This window comes from Vipera ursinii, assembly GCF_947247035.1.
Source record: "Vipera ursinii genome assembly, chromosome: 2".
Lineage (NCBI taxonomy): Eukaryota > Metazoa > Chordata > Lepidosauria > Squamata > Viperidae > Vipera > Vipera ursinii.
Window position 1 is genome coordinate 69,532,819 of NC_139513.1, and position 16,763 is coordinate 69,549,581.

At 36.9% G+C, this 16,763-nt stretch overlaps 1 protein-coding gene across 1 annotated transcript in view; it reads left to right on the forward strand.

Annotated features, from left to right (window-relative positions):
- CACNA2D2 (calcium voltage-gated channel auxiliary subunit alpha2delta 2) overlaps positions 1-16,763 on the forward strand; it is a gene marked incomplete at both ends in the record, with an annotated part of 699,157 nt that overhangs the window by 40,925 nt on the left and 641,469 nt on the right. The window contains one exon of the mRNA XM_083355340.1: positions 15,790-15,871. Coding sequence (XP_083211466.1) covers positions 15,790-15,871 — 82 coding nt within the window. The remainder of the gene's footprint in view (positions 1-15,789; positions 15,872-16,763) is intronic.

Consider the following 16,763-nt stretch of genomic DNA (forward strand, 5'->3'; position numbering starts at 1 on the left):
GCTCTCAGCTGTTGAACTATTGTGGCCAAATAATATTTATCTGGAAGGAATTCCAAGCCTAAGAAGCCATTTGTGAATGTACAATAGTGATGAAACTGGATCAAGAAGTAATCAAAGTTATACACAGAAATTTCTGCAACCAAGGTATTGATAATCACTTTTAAAGTTCTTCTTAGCAGGGGTCCAGGCTACAAGCTATTTGAAGGTCCATCTCATCCCACTCGGATTGGCCCACTCTACTCATGCTGACACAGGAGGCATGCTGTGGGCCTCGCCAGCCTGATTATTTGGGCCAACAGGGTCCAGGAGAAGGGCCTTCTTTGCCATTGCACCTGAACTCTGAATATTGAGTGCCCTGGAATGAGGTCGAGTACAACCCTCCTGTCGTACTGTAAGAGCCTAAAGACTTGCCAGTTAGTTTGGGCTTCAATGGGGGAGCATCACAGTGGAGGTGGTTGATAGATTAACAACAGATCCCACCATGATAGTGCAGTGGTTAGAATGCAGTATTGCAGGAAAACTTTGCCCAATGCCTGGAGTTCGATCCCGATGAGACTCAAGATTGACTCAGCCTTCCATCCTTCTGAGGTTGTTAAAATGAGGACCCAGATTGTTGGGGAAAATATGCTGATATGCCACCCACAGACTGCTGTAAATCACTATGAAGCAGTATATAAGTCTAAGTACTATTGCTAGTGCTCTCCATCAGCATAAGTACTTCATTATAAAAACTTTGGTTTAAAGGCTAATTGAAATAGATGATAAAATCTACTTTCTCCAAAAGTCTCTGAATTGTCACCATAACTCTAAAAAACTTCCCGTATGAAAGAATGATTGAGCAACAGAAAGAATTTATGCAAAAAAGGAATGTACAACTATTTCTTTAAAACAGGTAGCAACCTATTGAATAAGGAGGCACTAGTTCCAATTGGACCCATTTAAATAACCTTCCACCTACATGGTTGATCTTGCTCCTTTGTGCACTTTATCCATAATCTTAAAATTTACGTATTAAAATTGATCCATATAATTCAGTAGATGGGACTCTGGACATCTTCACTTGGTTGCTACAATGCATATTTACATTCCATTGCCCATCCTGTGACTGTGTGCAACATTAAGAATAACAGGTACAATTTGTTCATAATTTGGCCCAAGATCACAATTTTCACTCCAGTCACAACTAATATAAGAGAGAGCTGGTCAAAAAAAATACAGTTCATTTCTTATCTTTGGGCATGCTGCCTGGAGCTGCTGAGAGTCACATGCAGAAACAACTTCTCCAAATATAAGACGAGTGGATATAATTCTGAATTTAGATATAGTCAGAAGAATAAAAGAAGAAAAGAAAATAGTTGTTTTGCTATTAATATTAGTCCTAATAGTTTGCTCATAATAATGATTAGCATGTCAGCTTTCTTCTTACCAGAATTGACTAGGTAGATATTGAACTGGTAAATATCTTCTGTCTTTTAAGATAACCAACAACAATAAATTAACCAGCAATCAAAAAATATATGACAGACTAGCGCTTGGTAGAGTAGTCCTGAAGGCCTTAGAAAAGATATTCAGATGCCACAAAGTATCTATACTTATAAAGATCAGAATAATTCAAGCAAAGGTAACACTATAGAAATGATAACTGGAATTTGAAGAAATAGAGTAGAAAGAATATTGTTGTTTTTGAATGTTAGTGTTGGAAAAGACTCTTATGAATACCATGGATAGTTTGGGAAACAAACAAATGGATCATTAAAAAAAATCAACCAGAGTTCTCACTTGAAGCACAAATGTCTTGGCTCAAATTATCCTACTTCAAGCACATTATGTGAATACTTAGCTCTGTGGAGAAGACTGTAATTCTAGAAAAGTTGGAAGGGAAGAGAGGAGGAAGACAAAAGAAGGTGGATGGATTCAGTTATAGGGGTGATGGATGCACCATTGGAAATCCTGAAAGATCAGGTTGGGGACAGATCCTACTGGGGAAAAAAACATTTTTATGTGGCCATTAAGAGTCAATAAAATCAATCATGCCAAAAAGAAAGAAAGAAAGAAAGAAAAACTGGAAAAAATGGACATTACTTCAAGATACAAATGAGAATCTGGAATATTCTGACTTCCGTTCATTGCCGTGGCTGCCGTGGCCATTTGTAAGGTGAGCTGTGTCTTCCACGTCCGATTCAGCATCACTGGGTGACCTTGGAAAGGGTTGAAAGTTGCCCTGTAGGGCTGACCAGCAAGGAGGGGATCCCCACTTGATCGCGGGAGGGCGGTAGCCCTTCCGCTTGATCAGGGCAGCCCTCCAAACTGGCGGACAGAAGACTGGCCATAGAAATATGGCCCGTCACTAGGCTGCTGACAGCCAAAGTCAAATTTACCATCAGGCACCTACAAGGCAGCGCGGATGAGACTGGGTGAGATCTACCTCTCTTCAATCCTGCTTATTTTTTCCACCTGTATAAGCTGCCCAAAGTATTTTCCCCCTGTAAGAGAGGGAAGGGAGATTCTGTCCCACCCTCTAAAAACAGCAGTGACTGACTATCCAGGGGAGTTTAAAATGTTGCAAGAATAACCTGATTCTAACTGGAACTTTATCCTTCTAAAATTTGTGGACTAAAAGATTTTTTATTCTTATTGAAGATTTGGGTTTCTATCTACAAAAAAGAAGTAAAATTGGAAAAGGGATTATAAAAATTTCGGACTTAAAAAACAAACAAACCCTAAATGGTATAGGCGACATTTTGTGGCTAAACCTGATATTACAATTTGTTATTGTCTAAAAGACACTTGGCTCAACTATAGATAATACTTTTGCAACCTTGACAGATATCAGCTAAGGGAAGCCCAGCTGTGTTCTATACTTAGTGACATTATTTTCATTCTCTGATTGTAAAGCTTTTAACTTAACACTCTACTAAGAGAACATGGATTAAGATCAGGAACAAATTCTCTTTATGTTGAAAGCAATTTATGAAACTATTCTTACAGCTACTGATGAAATAAGAAGCTACAGAAAAGAACAAGATGTCAGCCCAGATATACGAACTCAGACTTTGTTTACAACTAAAGAATCAACTACATAGAATATAATACAAGAAGTGGAACAATTAAATACTACGATAGAAGATTCAGTTGATCAACAAATACAGTTAATGGAAAACTCAGAAAAGAGACTGACAACATGGAAAAAGGAAAAGACTTTTTATATAAACCAGAAGAAACCTGAAGGTTAAGAAGAAGAACAGACTGAAGGGAAGATAAACATTTCAGGACAACTATATCGAGATGGAAAAATAGACAATTTGTTAGTCCTTCCAAAAAATGGTGAGCAGATGTCCTTTTTTACGTCAAACAATATATATAATAACACAGGGAGATCTATTGGATGACCTAAAAGCACGGACTTGGAAGGCAAGTTGGCAAAGAAAGCAAGCTAGAATAAGGCTAAAGAAAATTGGGGTTTTGACTTATTAGTGAGAATTAAAATAGAGCATATTCAAATAGATAAGATGAGTACTTTGAATACTAGATTTTGTTATGAGCTGAGGTGAAGAAAACTTTGGTCATTTAAAACTTGGAAGTATAAATATTTAAGGTTAAATTCGAATATTGATTTGCTTATAAAGGATATATATAAACTAAAAATCTATAGATGAATGTAATATGTTTTTACTTAGCTGGTTATAATAAAAATTTATAGCTTAAATATGAGATAGTAGACATCAAGAGAAAAAGAGGAAGTATTTAATGTTGAAATAAGAAAATTTTGGCTACTAAATTTAAGAAATTTGGAAATTAATAGAAAATAAGAATGTTATACTGTATTATTAGCTGATGTAAGATGGTGAGAAATAGAATATATTTAAATAGATAAGATGTGTATACTGAATATTAGTTTCTGTGATGAATTGTGATAAAGGGAATTGTCATTTAAAACTTGGAAATTATAAATATTAAATGTTAAACTTAAATATCAATGTGAAACTAAAAATTGGGAAAAACTAATTAGGACATTGATTGTCTATAAAGATTGAATGTTAAAAGAACCAGGATATGTATAAACTTAAAAATTATTGATAAATGTGAAAGTCATTTTTATTTAATTGATATAATAAGAATTGTATTACTTTAAACATGAGACAGTAAATACTAAGGGGAAAAGAGAGGAAATACTTAATGTAGTAGTTTGTGACTTGTACTAAAGATATTTGTATGTTATTGAATTATCAATTAATTCATCCGCCACATTGCTTTTTAAATATTTATATGTAAAATTAGAAAATTAATAAAAAAAATTAAAAAAGAATCTGGAATATTCTTTAAACTGAAAATTAACTTAATCGTAACTAGTTTATCCCATTTTTCTGTAGATTTAATATGCAATTAATTGAGTGTATTTCCACTTTTTACTATAAGATTATCCTCCCTTATTCACAGATTGTTGTATAAGTCCAGACAACAACATTTATTATTGGCAGATGTCCCATGACTTCCTATAATGTACCTCCATTTTTTCTTTAATGTTGAAATAAGAGAAAATTTTGGTTACTAAATTTAAGACATTTGGAAATTAATAGAAAATAATGTTATACTGTATTATTAATTAGTTGATGTAAGATGGTAAGAAAGAGAATATATTTAAATAGATAAGTCGTGTATACTGAATATTAGTTTCTGTGATGAATTGTGATAAAGGGAATTGTCATTTATTTTATAGACAACAATAAGGAAAGGAATAGTGGAAATACACAAGACTGTGTATTTAATAACATTAAAGACTTCTTGAGGAGCTTGACTTCTGTCTAGGCAGATATCGTTTTCTTGGCAATTGAACAAAATTGATTTACCATTTACTTATTTTGGAATTTTTTTAAAACTCAGGATAGTTACATAACTCTGGTATGCACTGTTGTTGTCCCATCCAAGAATGAATTAGGCCCAACTCTAATTAACTTTTTTGAGATTAGCAAGTTTAGCTAGGTGGTACTAGAAGCATGCGTATCCTTCTTTTAAGGCTTAATTTTATACCACTTATAGAAATTGTGCTTAAAATTTTAGCAAGTCAAGATTTCAACAAGATTTACAGTAGATTAAATTTTCTGGAATTTATCAGAGTGCTCAAAAGTTCCTTGAAAGAACCATGAACTATTCTTTTCTTAATAAATTCTGTAAAAGGAAATTAAATTTGGGATAGAGAAATAGGAAAAGAATCAGGCATGGAACTTGCAAACATTTTGGTGACTTTGGAAATTTTCATCTGGTGACATGGCCATCAGCAGGGATCATCATGAGTGTTAAATATATAAAGAGTAAATTCATTATAACTTAGAATTTATTTTGTTTTTTTTAATGTATGAAGCACTGGAAAAACATAAATTACCAAAAATAATAACTTCCAGGCTACAATTCTCCGTCTCTCATTTAACATAAATTAAAAGTAGGTACATATATTAATTTGAGCTTAGTTGCCACTAATTCCATAGGACAGCTCTGTTTAAATTTGTAGTGGTTTAAGTAAAGCAGAAAGAAATAAACCTTTTACAATGATTCTCAGTTCCTATTGTAATTCTGTGTTTTATTCCATTTGTCTTTTGTATCTTCAGCAGCCCAAAGCTATGAACATAGAATATAATAAGATGAAAACTAAAAACTCTGTCTCTGTGGATGGCTTATCCTGATCTTGCCTGGCTATTTCTTTATGTATGCTGCTCAAAAAAATAAAAGGAACACTTAAACAACACAATGTACTGTATTTAATAGTAGGATGTCTTATCTTGTGTTCCCTTTATTTTTTTGAGCAGTATATTATTTATACATAAGGTTTTGCAAAGGAATTTCAAGAAATGATTGTACCTTCAGACCTATAGTAGTGTGCCAGAGTACCCCCAAAAGCAATCAAAATCATACCTTATAATTTACTATTTACATACTGAGTTATTTCAAAATGAAAATTCACGTACATAATTCTGTATCTGTTTCTTCTGCAATTGTACTCTTTTTATTTATTTATTTGTTTGTTTTATTCACTTTCCATAAAATGTAAAGTACAATAAATTATAGTGCATTGAGAAATCAGATATGAACAGAAAAAAGACAGAAACAGTAATAAATCCTAGCATAGTTGACACTGATAAAGAAAGTGGTCACATCAAATGCTTGGTCATGGTATTGACAATGTTCTAACTTATATGACCTGGAGAAAATAAAAGTGATTTGGAGCAGCAGGACAGGTAATTACAGTACAATAGTTGCAAAGAAAGGTATGGTATGACTCTGGTGTTGGCTAATATCTTTTTCATTCTCTTTTGCTATTCTAAAGAGGATGGATAAATGGACCTTCTAGCTTGAAAGTTTGCCTCACTAGTATGTGTTTAATATTTCCTCTTTAAGGGAGATGGGCAGTTCAGAAATGTGAAAAATAAATACTGTAAATAAAATACTAGTTCAGTTTTCGGGAAGGCATCATTCAGCTAGGAAGTGCTTGGATTTGTAAACACTGACCATCAAATTGTCCTAAACTGGAAGATTTTGGTGTTCTAATTGTTTCCACTCTTTCTGATTTCAGAAAAGGAGGGGCAAGGGGAACGAGAATGAGAAAAGCAGTGTCATGCCATTGTCACCCAGGTCCTGTGCTGTTGCAATTCAAACCCAAAGATGCTTTTTTCAGAAGGCAACTGGATTTTCTTGTGTTTCTTTTGAAGATGTTTCACTTCTCATCCAAGAAGCTTCTTCAGCTCTGACTAGATCAGGGGTGTCAAACTCAATTTCATTGAGGAGCCGCATCAGCATTGTGGTTGCCCTCAGGGGGCCGGGTGGGTATGGCCAGGATGTGCATGGCCTACTGGGTGGGTGTGGCTAGAGTGCGTATGGCCTACTGGGTGGGCGTGGCCAGCTCTACATCATTCACATCAAGGGTGCCTATGGAGGCCTGGGCAGGAGTGGGACAGATCTGAGTGTCTCTGGCAGAAGGAGGGTCTCTGGGCCAGGGCCAAGGCCAGGATGGCTTCACGGGCCACATGAAACCACTTCGCGGGCCAGATCCGGCCCCCGGGCCTTGTGTTTAACATGTCTGGTCTAGATAGATGGTGGGGAGTGGAAGGATTTATATTGCTTGCAGACAGATGGTCATTGCAATGCAAACTTTTTGTATATATGCTGTGATGTTGCATGCACATCCAAAAGGGATGAAACTTGCAGCATAAGGTTATGGCATTGCTGTCAATGTTTCAATGAAAGCAGCATGCTTTAAAATATTTACCGTAAGATATTTTAATATATGGTGAATATTGTTTTGTTACAATATAATCCTGCTGCTTTTTAATGTTCACACAATAGTGAGTATGAGAAAAGCAGTATAAAAATAATGTTTATTTAAATCAGTGATAGCATAGAATACCCCCTGGTGCAGTAATTAATGAATCCCAAACAGGTTTTTTTTTAAAAAAAAACATTAACAATGAAAAAATGTTTATTTTCTCCTTTTTCTCAATCAAATGGCATTTTGATTAGCATTTATAGCACACTTTCTAGTCTTCTTTTCCTTGGAGCTATCATTTGGGTGGATTTTAAAGACCCACCTGCTGCTTGTCATATTTTAATATGGAAATTAATATGTACCTCTTCCCTAAGTTATTGACTGTTTTCCAAAATAATATGCTTAAATCATCTTGAAGAGTTTTAATGGCCTTTATGATTAAAAGTAATAATTTTAGTCTTTAAATAAGGCTTTTTTGTCTCTCTTTTTTCCATATAATAAAAAGACAATGAAATGCTTTATACTGGAAGTGATTTTCAAGGAGAAGTGAGTACTAGACTAGACGAAACCGGTGAGCTGATCAGGCCTGACAATTTGTGTTTTTAAAGGGAAAGTGATAGAAAGATGTTAGTCTGCACATAGGTTTTCTTGGCAGATAGATTTCAGTGGAAACTTAACAACTGTTTCATCCTGATACAGGCATTCTAAAATCTGTTATGGAGTAAGTAAAACCTTTTCGCTTTTTTAATGGTAATTTCATTAAATATTACATATTACAAATTTTAATAAGAATAGAAATAAAAACTAAAAGGTACAGAAAAGAAAAAGTAGAAAAGAAAGATAAACAGTGGCGTAGCGTGGGTTGTCAGCACCCGGGGCAAGGCAAGTAATTTGCGCCCCCTAACCCGTGGATTTTAGCACTCGAGTCTCTTCCACTAGATTAAAGAAACCCTTACCCCCTAAGCACATGTATTGTTTGTTATGAAAATACTGATGTAATTAAAGTAAAATGCATCTAATGCGCCCCCCCAGATGTTGCGCCTGGTGCGGCCGGCCCCCCCTGCACCCCCCATGCTACGCCACTGAAGATAAACATACGAATATAGTAAAAAGGAATTTTAGTAACTAATCATTTTCTCTTAGAATACAATAAATGATCTCTTCTTCCCATACCTCAGCTTTTTTCTATAAATAAATCCATAAAGCCTTAGCATTTCTGTCCTGAAGTCAGCAAAAGTCCATTAAACATTACCAGATGTAACAACATATCTATTTTAGACTTGATCAAATAAACCAACTTTACATTTAATCTTTTTACTTCTAACAACCTTAACTTTTAGTGCCTTCAAATAATATCCTATAATTTGATTTCTTTTCATTTTTTCTTTGTTCCTTCTCATAAAATTATTCAACACTTTAAAAAAACCTCTTTTTTAATCCAATATAAGAAAGTTATCTAGATCAGGGCTTTTCAACCTTTTCACCCATTGTACCACTTTTAGGATATGGCAACATCCAAAGCACCACCAGTCGCCTAGCAAGGTGTCAAAAACTTGATGACCAAAACAAAAAAAAAGAAGGAAAAAAGTGATGAAGTACAGGTAGTCCTCGACTTACAACAGTTTGGTTAGTGACTGTTTGAAGTTACAATGGCACTGAAAAAAGTGCCCCCCAAGCCATAGCCGAGCAAGACCCCTGCCTGCCTACCTGGTGGCACGCTTCCTCCTGTCCGAGGTTTTCATAGTTGTGAGCATTTCTGTTGAGGATTGGCAGCGGGGGTGGGGGGGTTGGTTTTTATTCCCCCCATCTGCTGGGTGGTTGCAGCAGGTTTTGGCCACTTCACATGACCCTGGGACACTGTGACTGTCATAAATATGAATCAGTTGCCAAGCATCTGAATGTAAATCACAAGACCCTGCAGATGCTGCAACATTCCAGCTGATCGGCACTTCTTCTGGGCTCAGCAGAAGTGCCAGGATCAGCACTTAGTTCCAGCTGGAGGCTGGCTCAGATCCTGGCACTTCCACTGAGCCCTGACTGCCCTGAAGAAGTGCTGTTCCTGGGGCTTCCGCTGAGCCCTGACAGCCCTGCAGCTCCAGCCATCTCTTGCTCAGGCTTGTGCGGTGCTGCCACCAGTTCAGCTCATTCCCCTCCCCCGCTACCACTTTTCTAGGATGGTTGCGTACCACCTGCCAGGTGCCAATGTACCACAGGTGGTACCCGTATCACTGGTTGAAAAGCCCTGATCTAGATCATCTCTTGATTTGTTTTTGTATATTATTTTAATTATTAAGACAATAGCCAGTTTCTTTTGTATGTCCAGTGTAACATTTTTTCCCATGTCATTTTAACATCCACTTTCAAATCAGTTTCAATGTGGTCAGTTAAAACTTGTTTTCTTCCTTAATACCTTTGAAACACAGAACCAGACACTCTTAAAATTAACTTTGGAGTCCATTGTTCCAAAATATTTGTTGCTATGTCTAGTATTAAAATACTTTGCTTCATTCCATAATTGTGAGTTGAGTTTGAGTGTTCTTCTCATTTATAATTTTTAGTACCTTCTAGTTCTGAAAATAGTATATGGGAGTGACTTTGGGAAATCAGAGGAAGAGATGCTTCCTAGGAAACAAACAGATAAAAGGGGGAAAGAGACTACAGCTGAATATTGGACAAAGAAATTTAGAAAGAATGCACCCTAATTTATCAGATGGTAAAAAGAGATGGCAGGATTTGTACTTTCAAACTTGTAAGTTTCTGTTAATGTTGCCCTACAATAAAGTAAAGTTAGTTCATCTTGTTCCCTCTAGTGCCCAACTTCTAAAATCTTATTTTTTTAGAATTCGAAATAAAAGCAGGTTTCCATGGGAAGGACTCTTTATAATTAATTCCTAACTCTTGTTTCATATTAGGTAGACCCCTAGTCTGCTTGTAACTTTCTAAAATCAGTTTTAATCACCTTTTCTGCTTTACTCGAAAATATTTTTTTAAGTTCTAAAACTTATGTTAAAAACTTCTTTCACTGTGGATTGAAGGAAAATGCTGTAAAAATTTGGTGATCCAAAGTTCCCTGATAGCTGAAAAGCAGTTAAGAAGCAATTTCTGAAAGTGATTAGAAAAGAAGTCTACGAACACAATGTCCTTTCAAATGCACTAAATGCAGTTTGAGCAAGATGGTTATTTTGTCGTCTCCTGGCTTTAAACCCACCAGAGACTGCTATCTTGTGGTCTTCTTATAAGGAGCAGCTGTCTGGAGCACTTGTGGGTGATCTGAGGTTCTTTCCTTGTTAGGGGCATTATGAAAGAACGGATCTGGTCCCACTTCTTCATTCTGTACAGTCATTGGCTCCACTTTTCATGGAGCTGTCTTCAGTCCATCATTTCTTCCCTGGAAGTGTGAAGTCTTTTTTTTTGTCCACATCTTAGGGAAACTGTGGATTGTTCCTTTTTTACTCATACTCATTTCTATCTTATTCTTTACCTAACAGCCAAAACTTTTACATTTTAATGCACACTTGAAATGTGTTTGTATGTAAAGCAGGCATAACGACTAGCGTAGCACATTTTATGTATTTTTACATGATTTTACAAATGGCAGCCAAAGCAGATATTATGTATTTTAAAACATTATAGGAAAGCACAAAAATGTTAACAGACCATTGTTCCTTTCCATGAATGTATGTTACTTGAGCAACTGGTATATGCTAACTCAGTGTTGAACTGTAGTTGAGTTGGGTACATTTTTAGATAATGACAGAAAGTGGATCAAATCTTAAATGTATTTATTTATTTATTTATTTATTAATTATTAATTATTATCCCTTGCTTTTTTAAAAAATGTGTTTTTAGATCTTATATTATTACAAAGAATCCTTTAATTTTTCTTTCTTTTGAGAATGGTTTATAGATTTTATGAATGTAAGTTTCTGAACTATGGAAATACCCATTTTGTTTAAGGAGTTACTTTAGAAAAAAAACAATAAAATTATGCTATTCCTGCTTGTCATTCAACATATGTGGCTCTCAGACATACCAAAAGTGATTAGTATACATTTTTATGGTGAAATGTAAACATAAAATTGAAACATATGAAAATGCCTTCATGAAAAGGTAGGCTGAAAAATAGCTCAACAAATGTCAAGTATAACAAACATTTTAGAGCTAAGGGCACATTTGAAATTTTTCAGCATGCATTGGATGCACACAGAAAATGGCTATTATGGCAAAAGATTTTCTTGTTTACAAGATGCTTCCTATAATGGGTGTTTTACATTGTATAAACCTATTCAACAGAAGGCAAGTTGATGCAATTACTATCTGCTATTGCTCTACAATTTCTCTATCACAGTATAGTTTACATTTGTATTTTTCTGTTTTGATGGACAGGGTCATCGGTTTAGATAGACAAATGAGCCACTAGTCTTCAGCATGTCATCTGGCTCAAAATGCTGATGTGACTTTTCTAGGGCAGGACTTTTCAACCAGTGGTACGGGTACCACCTGTGGTACATTGGCACCTGGCAGGTGGTACGCGATCATCCTAGAAAAGTGGTAGCAGCGGAGGGGAATGAGCTGAACCACACAAGCCTGAGCGAGAGATGGCTGGAGCTGCAGGGCTGTAAGGGCTCAGCGGAAGCGCCAGGATCAGCACCAGGCTCCAGCTGGAGCTCAGCGCTGATCCTGGCGCTTCTGCTGAGTCCAGAAGCGCCGATCAGCTGGAATGTTGCAGCATCTCCAGGGTCTTGTGATGTACATTCAGATGCTTGGCAACTGATTCATATTTATGATGGTCACAGTGTCCCAGGGTCATGGGAAATGACAAAACCTGCTGCAACCACCCAATAGAGGGGAAAAAAACAAAAACCAACCCCCCATCCCACCCCCACTGCCAATCCTCAACAGAAATGCTCACAACAATGAAAACCTCGGACAGGAGGAAGAGTGTTGCCGGGCGGGCAGGCAGGTGTCTTGCTCGGCTGTGGCTTGGGGGGCACTTTTTCAGGGCCATTGTAACTTTGAACAGTGACTAAGCGAACTGTTGTAAGTCGAGGACTACCTGTACTTCATCACTTCTTTCTAATTTTTTTTGGGGGGGTGTCATCAAGTTTTTGACACCTTGCTAGGTGACTGGTGGTACTCAGATGCTGCCATATCCTAAAACTGGTACAATGGGTGAAAAGGTTGAAAAGCCTGTTCTAGGGGAACAAGCATGCTGGGTGCTGTTGAAGAATATCAGCTTCACATTGATTTTAAAAAATAGTCAGCTGGGGTAAAAAGCTAGTAGGCACCAAAAGAAGTTTCTAGGGCAGGGCTTTTCAATCTGTGGAACGCGTACCACCAGTGGTACTTTAGCACCTGGCTGGTGGTACGCGAGTCCTAGCTAATTGTAGTGGGGGAGGGAACCAGTTAAAGTGGAGCTGCACGTACCTGGAGGAGATCAGCTGGAGCTGCAGAGCTTGGCAGAATCCCCAGTATCTGCCATGTGGCGACATGCTAATTGGAGCTTCTGGTACACCTGGAAGAGAAAAGGACGAGGAAGGTGGAGAGACGAGAAGGTATAAAAGGGGCAGATTGAGAAGAGAAGATGCTTTTCTTACTGAAGCAGTGAAGAGAGACAGAGCGAGTGGCCTGTTTTTGGAGGAATAGCGAGCGAGAAACGGTCATAAGTGTAAAAATGATCATAAGTCATTTTTTCAGTGCTGTTATAACTTTGAACAGTCACTAAGTGAACTATTGTAAGTCGAGGACTACCTGTACTTTATCACTTTTTTCTTTTTTTCTTTTGGTCCTTGCTAGGTAACTGGTGGTACTCGGATATTGCCATATCCTAAAAGTGGTACAATGGGTGAAAAGGTTGAAAAGCCAAGGTCTAGGGAACACTGTTGTCTAGGGCAATACATTCTCTTCCATTGTACTTCTTAGTATTGTTACTTCAGAGAAATGGCTAGTTTAAGCTTGAGATAATGAAAAGAAGCTGAGAAGTTGTATTTTAAATAAGTGAGGATAAAAGCAACCTGCAATAAGCACAAATGAAATACAGTTTTCCAGTCTATACATGGGGAGTTGAAGCTCTGCTCTTTCACCAGGAAGAATTTTGTGATTTGTGATGGAATGGATGCTGGGTTTACGCTTCCCCAACTAAGTTTCTTCCTGAGAGATCTTGGTTGACCTGAGTGGATTTGGCTATTCTCTGCAAAGACATTTTCAGGGCTTTGTGAGGGGCTGTTAATTTCAATATCCTGCAGCCCCAATTTCTGCTTAACTTTTCCCCAACCAATCAAATGATCACCAGAGACAGGGGGAGCAGCACTTCTGCTATCAGCTTCTCTCTAGACCAGGGGTCTTCAAACTTGGCCCTTTTATGACTTGTGGACTTCAACTCCCAGAATTCCTCAGCCAGACACGCTGGCTGAGGAATTCTGGGAGTTGAAGTCCACAAGTCATAAAAGGGCCAAGTTTGAAGACCCCTGCTCTAGACTGCTGCTATACAAACCCTCACATCAGTGTTGGGATTCAAATATGTGAACAACCGATTCTCTGTGCGGATGCCGCTTCCAGAAGTCCATTCTGGGCCTGGGCAACAAAAAATTAGCTAGCGGTTCTGCCAAAGTGGTGCAAGCCGGCTGAATCCCACTAGTCCCTCATATGCATGGCATGGAAACTGAGAGTGTTTTTGACTTCCTTGTTACTTGTTGTAGCAGCCAGGCAGCTTGGCCCCAATACTCAAGCTGCCTCTGTCTTTTTCTTGCTGAACTTGGGTATGCAAACAGAAGGAAAAGTGAAGGCAGAGAGGGAATATGTTCCTCATACTGCCAGTAGTTGTTGCTGAGAGGGCAGATTGGTCACATGGCACATTGTGACTGCAGGACACCCAGAGACTTTGCCTGCATTAGAAAGAGTCTCAAATATAACCCCAAATCCAACAAGGGCATAGCATAACCCTGTTTGGAGACAGGTAGATCATGACTGTCAGATGCCTCCTTTAACTGGCTGAGGAGCTCTAGCTGTACCATTCTATAAAGAATGGGTATTCCACATAAAGACAAGGTATTTCAGACAATTGATTGCCTTTGACAAAATGCAGTTGCTTTCCTTTCTTCTACGAACTGTGTTTCCCTTTCATTCTTTTTATAGCTTAATGTTAGGTGGCAGCTATGATTGACTTTTCAGCATTTTTTGCTCTGGATCTCTCTGTTTAAAGTAGACTTAAGAAAGCTGCTGGCATCAAGCCATGCTTGAAAAAGAGGAGAAAAGGTTGAAATATAGAGAGGTTTAAGAAATTGAAATTGGAATGCTGAACATGATAATTTCCTGAGAGCATATTACAGTTTGTTCAAAAGTTTCAAACTTATTTTTTTACCAAGCCAGTCCTTTGGCTTCTTGCATTCTAATGAACTCCAGGCTCCCTCCTGGTCTCAATGAATATTGTTCCATCTAACAATAAACTCCATTTCTAAGTGCCAACAGAAGTGGCATCAAAACATGTCTGTTAAGTTGAGGAAATACTCCAAGCTCAAGGGAGCTCTTAAGTTTTGTAGGATATGGATATTTTTTTAAAGTAAAAAGAGGCCTGATGGAACTCCCATTTTGCCTAAAGCAAGCAAGCCTGGATACTAGAATTGCAAAAGCAGGAAGAGATGGAATGAGAAGATGAGGGACCAGAATATCCTGCTTTGGAGTAGAACTTCTTGTTGCAACCTTCAGAAGTGCACGTTTATTAAGAGGCTGAAGACACTGCTTAATTTGCATAAATGAAAGCCTAATTATGTACTAATATGTGCAAAAGATTGCTATACATTCTTGTCCATTAGATGGCATGTTCTTGTTCATGTCTTCAGCCTCTTTAAATTTAGATAGGAACATTTAGGATTGAAAAGGAAAGAAAATACTTTTTTTTTAACTTTCAGAGCCTTTGCTGGTAGTATGATAGAGGATTAATCAGCTGCTAGAGGTAAACTTTAATACTGCAGTTCTGTAGAAAACAAATATACTATTTTAACCATGCATCCATACCATGCATCTATCCTTTATGTGTTTTACCTCTTAACATTTAAAAGATTGAACAAGTCCTCCAGTCTTGTTGTAAGAGATACCTCACAGTGAGATGGGTGACAAAATAATAAATAAAATAAAATAATAAAAACCCTCCATTCTCTCCATCCCCCCCCCTTTTCAAAAAAAGAAATGATGTAGCCAGCTATTTTTTAAATTAGAATGAATAGTATCAGCATTATTTTATAACAGGTATATCTTTATTGAAATGAATTGAAGTCCCAGTTCTACAATATTTTCTTAGCAAAAATAATAATTCAAATGTAAGTATTTTATTGATTTTTATTTTTAGTTGTCTTTCTCTCTGTATATTTAAGATGTATCTAGTACTTCACCAGCTGATAAACTTGCAGTTGTATTGCATGGTAGGCAGACATGTTGGATCTTTTGAACATAAAAACAAAGGATATTAGCTAAGCTGTGAATGCTAAATTTTACCACATTCTTTTCACTGACTCTACCTTCCAAACTTTCTTTCGCAGAATGCAGAATTGGGCTCAAAGGCTAGAGCGTGAAATTGATGGAGTGATGAAGATATTTGGTGATGTTAAGCAGCTCAGACAGGTAAAATTTGCTTTCTTTTCTTGCATTATGTTTGCTTTATGTCAGCATTTGGATAAAACTATGCCGTCAGAAGACTACTGAGTATTCATTAGTACCAATGTTTGAAACTTTTGATTATCGGAATAATAGTTTTATAGTAAATTTTGATTTGATATCCTACTGCTACCTGATTTTTAAAAATGGTGCTCATTTTTAACCATATCCTTTTAAGTAGTCTGAATAACATGTGTTTTGGCAGTATCGCATTTTCTTAAAACTATATTAATCTGTGTCAAGGGTTTGTTATCCATGATTTGCTAAACAAGCCATAGTGTTGTAGTTTGCAGATAATATTAAGCCTTAAAGTTTAGGTTTGCATATTATGCTAAGCCAAAAAACAAACACACTTCATTATCAGAGTGTCAGAGAAATCTTTTAGCTCTCCTGATTTTAAGTATACTATTTTACAATTGTATATTTCAGAAATAGCGGGAAATGGTGATCTCTAATTCTCAGCTCATTATTTATTTACTTTTATCTGTTTGCTTCCCTTTCCCTGTTTTCACCTTCCATTTTGAATCAATAAGAAATAAATTGGAAACCTTCATGTACAATATTAAAGCTAGAGCTATGGTATCGGAGCTGTAAAACTCCAGATGTCCATTAAGTAGCAGCAAAGAGGTAAAGTTTGTTGCTGACTACATTTTTGGAGCCCAGATATTGCCCTGAATTGGGTGGCTGTGCAGTGATCTTAAGATTCCAGATCTGGCATATTGGATTGAAGGAGGGTGCCAATAGATGTAATGCTCTCGAATGCACAAAATGAGCTTGTCCTCCTCCAAGTCCATATCACTAGATTAGCTTCTACATTAAAACCTTACCTGAGTTCTTCATGACATCTGAACCCAAATAG